The following is a 12,479-nucleotide window of genomic DNA, read 5'->3' on the forward strand; positions in this document are numbered from 1 at the left end:
CCAGTTCTTGTAATTTTCTGTAGATAATTTACAGTCAATTTCTAGGAAAACTTCATAAGAACATGGAGGTAAACAGATTGTCCTTCAGTAACAGTCAAAATGACAGTTGTTTGTTTGACCAACTGTCCCGTGCTTCCTCCTGGATAGAAAAATTATAGAGAATTTATGGGGTTAGTTGGAGAGTTGGACAAGTAGGTCTACTTCCCTCTTTTCAAGAAGGAACCTTGATGCTACTTGGATCTACTTGTTATTTTGAAACATCAGTTCTAATTATGAGGGCTACCTTATCTAAATTCCTTTCCAGTTTTATATTTTTTCCATCATGTCCATCAACAAAAACATTGAAACACACACACACACACACACACACAGAGAGAGAGAGAGAGATTAAACTGAATACTTCAGTTGTTGTCATTTCCAGCTGATAATTTACCACCAATTTCTAGGAAAGCATCCAGGGAATTGACCTGATTTGAAGAAACCTAAAGAATTGAAGACATGCCCAGCTAGAACCTATAGTCTACCATTATTAGGAAGTAAACACATACTTAGAAGTGAGGTGATGATGAAGAAGAACAGCCACATTTTTTCAGATTAAGAATTTAGGTACTAAACCCTCCCAAAATAATCTTTGGAGAGCTTCAAATTGGTGTAGTCACCTTCAGAGGTTTTTCTGCCACCTTTGCTTCAACAGACACTTAGAAGTTATATATTCTTTCCTTTCACAAAAGAATTGTCTTCTAACATGTAAATTTGGTGGTAAAAGGAAGGCAAACCACAGGAAATGATTCAGAGAGTATATCTGCTACAGAAGAACTTGTGTGTCCCCTGGTGAGACTCAAGTTATCCCAAGATTGCCACCATGTGTTTAAAGTATATGTAAGAAAACAGTTTTGTTGAAGGAAGGATCCCAGTATTGAAGGTGATTTTTGAAAGAAAAATGTGTTATTGGCCAGGTGAATGGAGAAGAAACTTGGAGGATAAATAGGAAAGAGAGAATATTTCATAGGGTAGGAAAATTATGTCGAAGGAAAAAATGTTTTTAGTGTCCCTGAAAGACTCTGCAGAAATAATTATACACAGAAGATGACTAATCTTGGAGCAAGGGTTAATATTTGATCCTAACTATATCATGCCGCATTAATTCAAAATAGTATCTTCCTAGCATCATGTCTGGATTCACATGGGAAATTAAGAGATGGATTTCTCTGGAGATATTATCCCAATCTTCTGTGAAAGATCTCTCCATAACTATTCAGTTCTATGATGTAATGTGCAGAAAAGGCTTTAAAATAACTAGGTAAAGCATTTTTTTAAAAAAATCAGAGTGGATAAAATGTTCCTTTGAAACCTAATGAAACTTGATTTTCCTGTTTGTGGACCTAGAATCTCCACTGAGAAGTTGTAAGAAGACATTTATTGTGATATATAAATAATAGATGTCTCTATTCTTGTCTCAGCTTGAAATGGAGAACAATCTCTCACCGTTTATGATCTTGACTTCTTATTTCTAAGAGTACTTGGGTATTTAGATGTGAATGTATAGTATTTGGGTTCTTTCTGTAGCTTAGGATAAAACTAAGATTATCCATGTAGAGAGGAATTTACCAAATATTCATTTGCAAACCGTTGGTGTCTACCAACCACAACTAATATTGATGCCTGCAAACCATGAATCTTATTGTTGATTTGATGGGACATTCTTCACTTTTGTTTTCAACATCTCAACAACTTCTTATTTGTTGAATATCATAATGTTCTATTTTACATTTATAACTGCTTATCCATTCACCCCTCTTCATTTTCTTTCTCTCAACAACACATCTGTGTTGCATATCCAGATGAGTTTCCACCTACAAATGTTGTCCTAAAATTTCAACCTTCCATCACACTCTGTACTTTGCCCATCAATATTTCCACCTACAGAAGATGCAAAAGCTAGAAGGATACATCATACTTTAAATGAAAGACTTGGGATTCCAATAAAGTAAGTTTGGCAATAACAGGTGCCCTTTGTCATGTTTATTTATTAATTTATTTGATTTGTCAATTGCTTACAAGATAATAGGTACAAGTAAAAACATAGTTATGAATACATGGATACATATAAGAAAAATAGAAGAAACAATAGGACAGGGATGGTAGGCACGCTGGTGCGCTTATGCACACCCCCTACAGACCTCTTAGGAAAGGGGTGAAGTCAGTAGTAGACAGTCTAAGGTTAAAGTTTTGGGGGTTTGGGGAAGAAACCACAGTCAGGTAGAGTATACCAGACATTGACCACTCTTTTGCTGAAGTCGTATTTCCTGCAATCAAGTTTGGTGTGATTAATCTTGAGTTTGTATCTATTGTTTGCTCTTGTATTGTTATGGTTGAAGCTTAAGTATTCATTGACAGGTAGGACATTGCAATGTATGATTTTATATACTATACTTGAATAGGACCGAAGGCAGTGTAGTTGTAGCTTTTCTAGGTCTAGAATTTCAAGTCTGGTGGCATAAGGTATTCTGCAACAAGTAGAGGAGTGGAGAACTCTTCTTGTGAAATATTTCTGGATTTTCTCAACTGTGTTAATATCAGATACATAATGTGGGTTCCAGACTGATGAGCTGTATTCGAGTATTGGTCTAGCAAATGTTTTATATGCTCTAGTTATTAGTGTAATATTACCAGAGAAAAAGCTACGTAAGATTAGGTTAACAACTCTTAATGCCTTTTTGGCTATGTAGTTACAGTGGGCTGTAAAACTTAGATCATTTCAGATGAGTATTCCAAGGTCCTTGACAGAGTTTGGATCATCAACAAGGTCTTGACTATTCAGTCTGTATTTTTTTTCTGATTTTTTTTTTTTTTGCCAATATGTAAGACAGAGCATTTGTTTGTTGAGATTTGAAGTTGCCATTCGTTTGACCATTCTGATACATAGTTGAGGTCTTTTTGAAGGGTAGCAGTATTGTCTGTAGTGTTGAGTAGCTTTACATTGTCAGCGAAGAGGATGCAGTTGCTCTTAATATGATCACAGAGGTCATTTATGTAGAATATGAAGAGAGTTGGTCCTAGAACATTTCTTTGGGGGACACCACTGTTGACAGGTACAGAATTTGATATGACACTCCCAATTTTGACCATTTGTTGTCTGTTTGACAGGAATGCTTCTATCCAGTTATGCAGGTGTTCAGAGATACCATAAGATTTTAGTTTTAGGAGTAGTTTGTCGTGTATCACTGAATCAAAGGCTTTACAGAAGTCTACGTAGATTGCATCTATTGCTTTGCCCTGATCGAATTGTGTAGTCCATATATTTTTGCAGTGTAAGAGTTGCAGATTGCAGGATAGTTTTTTTCTGAACCAAATTGTTTATTATAGAATAGGTTGTTTGTCTCTAAGTGGAGGATAATGGATTGGTTAATAATTGATTCCGTGACTTTACAGGTGACACAGCATAAAAAGATTGATCTGTAATTTTCAACTAGGCTGGGGTCTCCCTTTTGGAAGATGGGATGACCGTGGCTTGGGACCATAGTTTTGGAAAGGAGCTGGTCCTGAAAGATTTTTCAAAGATTATGCTTAGAGGTTCGGCTATGGCAGTGAATAGCTTTTTAAAGAAGTAGGCACATATTCTGTCTGGTCCAATAGATAGAGATGTTTTTAGATTGTGTAGTGCTTTTTCAACATTGTCTAGTGTAAAATCAATATGTATTAGATCATTGTAGTTGTCCGTGGTTCAACTAGGAAATACTGGACATGATCCATTGCTGTTTACAAATACTGAGCCAAAGAATGTGTTAAAGAGGTTGGCTTTAATGGTATCATCACTGTAGTCTTTGCCATTCGGTCCTTTCAGGCGTGGCATGGACCTTGAGTCTTTTAGTTTGTTGTTTACAACATTGTAGAAAGTGCAAGTGGAATTGGTGCATAGAAAGGTTTTCCTCTTGTTTAATGTGATAATTGGTGTATTCAGTCTTTATCTAATGGCATAAATTTTTGTATCCACTTTTGAAGTTGGCAACGTGACCAGATTTGTTTTTCCCCCAAAGTGACCTCTTTTTGGATTGAAGCTTCCTTATTGTTATGGGTAATCTGTTTTTTCTGGTTTTGGGAGTTGTATATATAGTTCAATGACTCTTTTGACTTCGAGTAAAAATATGCTGTAATGGTCTTCAACAAAAATATGTTGTAATGGTCTTGAATCCAGTGAATAGAAATTGCCAATCAAGGGATGAGAGATTGTTATTTATAAGATCATAGTTGTCTTTTTTGAAGTTATAATTGGGAATCGCATAGTTATGTTGATTTTTGTGTGGAGGTATGTTGAGACAAAAGTCAATCATGCTGTGGTCACTGTTGGAAAAGGGTTCTTTAATTTATATTCCATAAATTGAATTCAAACTATTGCGGAAGATGAGATCGAGGCAGTTGTTACGTCTAGTATTGTTGGTTGCTAGTTGTTCCAGTCCTAGATTTGTAACAGCATTGTAGAAGGTTGCGTGTATGGGTTCAGTTGTACATTCATTTAGGTTCCAGTCAAAATGAGGTAGATTGAAGTCACATTGTAGCATTGTAGAAGTTAAATGTTAAATATCCAATTATATTTTGTGTGATGCAGTCATGCATAAAAATGGTGTTTAGAAATGTATCTGAAAACTAACTCAGTGAAGACTCCACATTTTCTTTTTTTATAGGAGAACATGAATTTGACCAATTGTACAAGAGTGGTAGAATTTATCCTGGTAGGATTGCCAAGTGTAGATCAAATGGAAAGTGTGATGCATGCAGGCATCTTTCTGCTCTACCTCCTGTGTCTGATGGGCAATGGACTCATTATTGGGACGGTAATTTTGGACCACCATCTCCAGAAGCCCATGTATTTCTTCCTTAGCAACCTGTCTTGCATTGACATTGGACACACCACAGCCTTTATTCCTAAATTGCTGGTCAATTATGTCTCTGCAAAGAATTCCATCTGTTTCTACTGCTGCATAACACAACTGTACTTTTACTTCCTCTTTGGGGTCACAGAGTTTTTTATCATGACTTTGATATCCTTGGACAGGTATATAGCCATCTGCTACCCCCTGAGGTATGGTGCAATCATGACTTCTGAGGTCTGCCTTAAACTAGCAACAGGTGCCTGGTTGGGAGGTTTTTTCTCTATCCTTTATCAAATAGTGATGATAGCAAACCTACCCTATTGTACGTCAAACATTATCAACCATTTCTACTGTGATATAGGACCTGTGCTGAAGATTGCAGGAGGAGATATACAAGTCATTGAAGTACTTGGTTTTTTAATTACGGTGGTTGTAATTATGTCCTCCCTGCTTTTCACTCTCATTTCTTATCTCTTCATCATCTCCACCATTCTCCGAATGTCTTCATCAACTAAACAGCAGAGGGCCTTTTCTACATGTGCTTCCCATTTGGTTGTAGTCTGCATTTTGTACGGGTCAGTCTTTTTTGTCTATTTAAGACCTACTGTCAAGAACTCTTCCTTCAGTAGGCTGAAGTCTGTCTCCATATTGTACACCATGGTTGCCCCAGTGCTAAATCCTTTCATTTACACCATTAGGAACAATGAAGTCAAGGAGGCAGTAAGGAAAGTTTTAGAAAAAAAGACTTCACGTCTCCCAAATCTCATGACATAACCTTTGTTGACAAGTGATGTCCTTTCAGAAGCATCAAGTTTCAAAGTTTCAGAATCCATGTCAATGCTATTGTGAAGATAGTCTTAATAAGTCTACCTTAAAAAAGATGTGGGAAAAACAATAGGTAAACTGGTAGGTTATAAAAGTCTATGGGGATTCTCAGACATCCAGATCATGGTTGTCCCAAAGGTACTTTTTTAAGGGGCAACTGGACTTCCTTTGTTTTTCCTTGAAGATGTTTAAGCTTCCTCAGCTTTTGAGAAATAAAACATCTTCAAAGAAAAGCAAAGAAAGTCCAGTTGCCTCTTGGAAAAGTATCTTCAGTAGGTTACCTTTTTTTTTTCTTAATGTGCAACTGTGTGATGATCACAAGGTAAAAAGAATTGGTGGGAAGCTCCTGTGATCTATTTATTGTTTAGTGTATGGCAAGAACACAAAAAAGAGAGGTAAACAGGTTCACACAATCCATGTAATTATATACAAAACTTATAAGGTGTTGGGTATATGGATACACCAACTAGGTTTGGGTGAATAAATATATAAACCTAGGTTTAAGTGTTTGTAGCTTTAAGCACCAAACTGCAATGTAATTAGATAATTAAGGGTGCGGTTGCAAGCTGCAATAAAAGGCAGTGAGAGTAGCGTAACACTTCCTGCTGGCCTGGTCTGGTTACTGCTCCTGGTCCCTGTTTACTGGTCACTGGTTACTGATCGCTGGTCTGCTGGTCTCTCTGCTATCTGTTGCCTGCTGTTTACTCCTGTTTGAGACGTCTGCTTGTTACTGCTTGTTGGCTACTGTGCTGGATACCGTTTCTACTGAACAAAAGGACTGTTCCCTTTGTGAGCTGATATCCTGTGAATACTCAGCGTTGTCTTCGAGAGAAAGGTATCGGAAGGAGCAGATAAAGACATTGTACTGACTAGTTTAATGGACTAGGTTACTGGATGGATATATTGGATAATGACATATGGACTGAATGACAATGCTTAAACTCTAAATGAATAAAATAACTATTTAAAACTACAAACAGTGTTTTTGTCTCCAGTGTGTGTATACTCTTGGGCCCAGCCTCTCTCTCATTTGGCTGCCTGGCTTGACTGCTGCTGTGCACTCTGCTTGGGGGTTTGTCCCCAAACACTAACATTGGTTATGGGCCCAGCAGTGTGCACAGTCTAACTAACCAGGTTATAGCAGTGAGAGTTTTTTGGGGTGAGTTGCGCATTACTGTACAAACTGTTTGTTGAATAGTTATTTATCTGAAGAGCAATGGCACAAGTAAATTTGCCAAATCTGTCCATGATATCCAGACTAGATGGAACAAACTATGTTTCATGGTCAATGAAATGTAGTTTACTGCTACGAAGAGAAGGTTTGTGGGACATAATAAAAAACCCACCAGATGTATCTAACTTAGATCCTACTGTTGAGGAGGATGCCAAAAAGATACAAGACTATGAACGTAAGAATGAGCAGGCTTTATGCATCATAGGATTGACTCTCTCAGACCAGCAACTCATCCATATCCGTGGAGTGGAAAATGCTGCAAACTGCTGGGAGAATCTCAAGAAGATTTATGTTCGAGACAGTGTAGGAGCTCATATCAATCTTACACGGAAGCTGTTTAGAACACATCTTGAGAAGAATGGAGACATGTTAACTCATTTAAACTGTATGAAAAGCATTTTTCATGAATTACAAGAAAAAGAGCTTATATTTAATGAGTTGCAACAAGTATACATTATACTGTCTTCTTTGGATCGAAGCTATGATGATTTTGTGACTGCTTTAGAAGTATTGCCAAAAGACAGTTTATCTGTAACTGAGATTACCGGCAGGCTATTAGAAGAAGCCAGAAGAAGGTGTGAACGTGACCAGCTGAGAGAAGATAAGCCTAATAAAGAAGAGAAATTATCTTCAAGGCTTGATAGAAACCAACTTAGTAAAGTAAAGCACCCGGAGGAGGAGAATTTATCTTCGACGGCATACACAATTAAAAAGTGTTTTAATTGTGGAGGCAGAGGACATTTGGCAAGATTCTGCAGAAAAGAAAAAAGCCAGAATGTAAAAAAGCCAAAGAAATCCTTTGAACTAGCCACGTTTAGCAACTGTGATGTGAAGAATGATTTATGGGTGGTGGACAGTGGTGCATCCCACTGCATCACGAGAGATAAGACAAAGTTTATAAAAATGTCTACAAGCTCTCAGCATATATCACTCGCGAATGGCTGGCACCTCAAGGCCAAGGGTGAAGGTATTGCATATTGTCCATGCTTAAACCAGGATATAAAAATGTTGTATGTACCACAGTTAAAGATGAACTTACTTTCTGTAAGAGTATTAGATAAACTAGGTTATGTAGTTACATTTAAGGATAATAAGTGCATACTTGAAAAAGGTAACAAAAGGGTAACTGCAGCTTTAAATGGAGCATTGTATGTTTTACATGATAGTAAGAAAGGGGAGGCACAGACTGTATTTAACAATATCAAGCCTCATAATGAATGTATCCATTTATTGCATAGGCGTTTGGGGCATGTAAATTTTAAAATGCTAAAACGTACAGTAGAGTTATCTGATGGAATAAGGTTAAAACCCTGTGATAAATATTTGCGTTGTAATGTCTGCTGTGAAGATAAGAGTAAGATATTGCCTGCAAATAGGCTAAATGGTTTCAAAACTAAAGAACCTTTAGAAGTAGTATTTGCAGACATTATAGGTCCAAAGAAACCCAGTATGGGGGGTGCTCGATATATACTGAGCATTATGGACCATTACTCTAGATATGGGTTTTGCTACCTAATGAAAAGCAAAACTGAAACATATCAACATTTCTTCAACTGGTTAAAGTTTGCAGAAAGAAAGACTAAGCGGCAACTGATAACCTTGGTGACAGATAATGGTACGGAATTTGTTAACAGCAAATTCCAGAATAGATTAAAGGTAGCTGGAATAGAGCACAAGAAATCTGCACCATACAGACCACAACACAACGCATTTATAGAGAGAAGAGGCCAAACACTACAGGCAATGGTTAGAACGATGTTAACTGATTCTGGATTACCTGATTCTGTGTGGGGGGAGGCTGCAATGTGTGCCAATAACTTATTGAACAACGTTGTTAACTCAACTACTGGTGAAATACCATTCACCATGTGGCATGGCAGGAAGCCTGATTTGAGTTACCTGCACACATTTGGTGCACCAGCATGGGTGCATATCCCTACACAACTCAGGTGTAAAGGGCAACACAGAGCTAAACAATTCTTCTTCGTTGGTTACGAAGCTAACCATAGGGCATATAGATTTTGGGAGAAAGGCACATCTAGGGTGTTATGTAGTGCCAATGCCCAATTTCTAGAGCACGTAGGATGGGATAAGTTAGAACAGGATAACAATAAAGAAGTGGTTATTGAATCCTATAGAAATCCCATTAAGTATCCCTGTAACTTTAAAAATAAAGTAAAAAGAGAAATACAGGAAGAAATTGTGCCCATAGAAGAAGAAATGGAAGAAATAGCTGAGCAAGCTGAGGAACATGACCAGGTAGTAATTCAAAAAAGTCCTCATACAAGCCCTGTAATTCCCAGAAGAACTACACGAATTTCTAGACCGCCTGATAGATACCAGGCTAACACAGTGTGCCAGGTAAATAAAGTCCCAAATACTGTGGATGAAATTAAAAAGTATCCTTCTAAAGATAAGGAAAGTTGGTATGCAGCAATGAATAAGGAATTGAAATCCTTGAAGGATATGAAAGTATATGAAAATGTGAGATTACCTGGTGATATAAAACCCATTGGCTGCAAATGGATTTTTAAGATAAAAACTGATAAAGATGGAAAAATAATCCATAAGGCAAGATTAGTAGCCCAAGGTTTTAGACAAAGTGCCAATGACTATGATGAAGTATTTGCACCAAGTCTTAAAGCAGCAACGTTAAAGGCAGCTTTAGTGTGGGCAGCAAGCAAGAAATATATAGTTAACCATTTGGATGTGGAAACTGCTTACTTGCACGCTCCACTAAGACATACTGTATATATGAAAATGCTAGTGGATTTAAAGGTGAAAATAATAATGATTGTTGGTTGTTGAAAAAGAGCCTCTATGGTCTTAAACAATCTGGCTATGAATGGAACCAGTATATTGTAAAGGAACTGAACAATATAGGGTTTAAAGCTGGTTTAGCCGATCCATGTCTGTTTAAAAGGGAGAAAAATGGAAAAATATCATTATTATTGTTGTTCACAGATGATATTGCCTTGATTACTGAGACTAATGATGAAGCAAATAAAATTATAGCATCATTAGCTAAGAAAATAAAAATCAAGCAATTAGGGGAGATAAAGAAATATCTAGGTTTGAATATACTGAAAACACAGAAAGGTTTTAAGATATCTCAGGAAGATAAGATATCTAAATTGCTAATAGATTATAAGATGGAACTTTGTAAGACTGCAAAGACTCCAATGAGTCAGGATATTTGCAAAATGGATGCTCAAAGTCCCAAGTTTGATAAGGCAATGTATCAATCTTTAATTGGTAGCTTATCATACATTAGCAATTGGTCAAGGCCAGATATAGCTTATAGTATTAATCAGCTGGCACGACATAATAATGATCCGCTTCAATGTCATTGGATAGCATTGAAGAGAATCTTAAGATATCTTAAAGGAACATTACACCATGCACTGTATCTAGAACCAAAAGGTGATCTCATATTGAGTGCTTATGCAGATGCTAGTTTTGCATCAGAAAGAGACACAAGAAAGTCGACTTCAGGAACAGCCATAATGCTGGGTAAGACATTAATAGGTTGGAAGTCAATAAGACAACAGCATATAAGTTTGCCTACTATGGAGGCAGAATTCTCCTGTTTATCACTATTATGTACTGAGTTAATCATGTATAAACAAATGTTGAATGATATGGGTATAACTGTAAATTATCCTATAATTGTACATGAAGATAATCAGGCAGCAATTCAAATGGCCACAAATATTGCAGTAAAAACTAGGAGCAAGCATACAGATTTAAGGTACCTAAACGTTAGACAATCTGTACAGAGTAAAATGATACAGCTGGAGTACTGCATGTGGGAGGACAATATAGCTGATAATTTTACTAAAGCCCAAGGTGCCATTAAGCACCTAGAGAGTTGTGAAAAGTATGGGTTTAGATTGTAAGGGTATTATATATTTATATCACCCAAAAGGGGAGAATGTTGGGTATATGGATACACCAACTAGGTTTGGGTGAATAAATATATAAACCTAGGTTTAAGTGTTTGTAGCTTTAAGCACCAAACTGCAATGTAATTAGATAATTAAGGGTGCGGTTGCAAGCTGCAATAAAAGGCAGTGAGAGTAGCGTAACACTTCCTGCTGGCCTGGTCTGGTTACTGCTCCTGGTCCCTGGTTACTGGTCACTGGTTACTGATCGCTGGTCTGCTGGTCTCTCTGCTATCTGTTGCCTGCTGTTTACTCCTGTTTGAGACGTCTGCTTGTTACTGCTTGTTGGCTACTGTGCTGGATACCGTTTCTACTGAACAAAAGGACTGTTCCCTTTGTGAGCTGATATCCTGTGAATACTCAGCGTTGTCTTCGAGAGAAAGGTATCAGAAGGAGCAGATAAAGACATTGTACTGACTAGTTTAATGGACTAGGTTACTGGATGGATATATTGGAAAATGACATATGGACTGAATGACAATGCTTAAACTCTAAATGAATAAAATAACTATTTAAAACTACAAACAGTGTTTTTGTCTCCAGTGTGTGTATACTCTTGGGCCCAGCCTCTCTCTCATTTGGCTGCCTGGCTTGACTGCTGCTGTGCACTCTGCTTGGGGGTTTGTCCCCAAACACTAACATAAGGGGTACAGCAGTGGCCTCATAACTGGATGACCAGTTCAGCTATTCAGGAGATCACCTGGTGTTGCTCCATGCAGGTCTTCTAAGGAGCCAGAGAACACAAATTGTGGGCAAGGGATCTTGGAGGTTTTCTAGTCTACCTCCCTGCTCAAGCAGGAGACTCTATACTATTGCAGACAAGTGGTTGTCCAGTCTCTTCTTAAAAACCTCCAGTGATGAAGCACCCAGAACTTCTGAAGGCAAGCTGTTCTATTGGTTAATTATTCTCACTTTTAGGAAGTTTCTCCTTAATTCCAGGTTGCTTCTCTCCTTGATTAGTTTCCATCTATTATTTCTTGTCCTGCCCTCTGGGGTTTTATGTTTGTTTGCATTTACGATCTATTATTTTAAGGCATAAAACTAGCAATGTTATTGCATGGTCATTAGCCACCTACTTAGAAACAGATTTTTGGAATTTCTTTATTTATTTAGTGAATAGCAAATACATGGATTTATACTGGATGAAATGTTAATGTCCAGTCCCCCCCACCAGCCATTCAAGGACAGGGTGGTCTATGTTGAAAAAAATCAGGCCCGTATAAGCTCTTGATGGACATTTGGACACGATGGGATAGATATTTTGTTGAGGAGCACCAGAGTCACACTGACCGGTATGGACAAGACCCCACTTAAACAAGAAGTCTTGGCAGACACCATGTTGGGTGCAGATCCTATTTAGAGTCGGGCAATGCTGGCGAGGAAGGTCAAAACCTGGCACCTTTTGTGCAGGGTCAACTATGTAACTGCCTGTATTTGGATGTTCAGCAGCTCACTTGGCTTTCCACTGTGTGTTGATGTCGAAGTTGTTAGACAGATGTTGAGTGAATGCCAGAGGGGGCTTCCTAGATTTAAGCCTGCCAATTGATAGATGAATATCTTTGGAATATAGTTCATTCTTGATGAAAGATATATCTCTGTGGAGGC

The 12,479-nt window shown here is 37.7% G+C and overlaps 1 protein-coding gene across 1 annotated transcript; it reads left to right on the forward strand.

Moving 5' to 3' along the window:
* The first annotated feature begins 4,682 nt into the window (after positions 1-4,682).
* LOC113449836 (olfactory receptor 6X1-like) lies at positions 4,683-5,645 on the forward strand. The gene has a single exon (XM_026720985.2). It carries the CDS (start codon positions 4,689-4,691, stop codon positions 5,643-5,645), a length of 957 nt encoding a protein of 318 aa, XP_026576770.2. The 5' UTR covers positions 4,683-4,688.
* Positions 5,646-12,479: the final 6,834 nt, after the last annotated feature.

Source organism: Pseudonaja textilis, chromosome Z (assembly GCF_049901715.1).
Source record: "Pseudonaja textilis isolate UNSWEBS1 chromosome Z, rPseTex1.2, whole genome shotgun sequence".
Classification (NCBI taxonomy): Eukaryota; Metazoa; Chordata; class Lepidosauria; order Squamata; family Elapidae; genus Pseudonaja; species Pseudonaja textilis.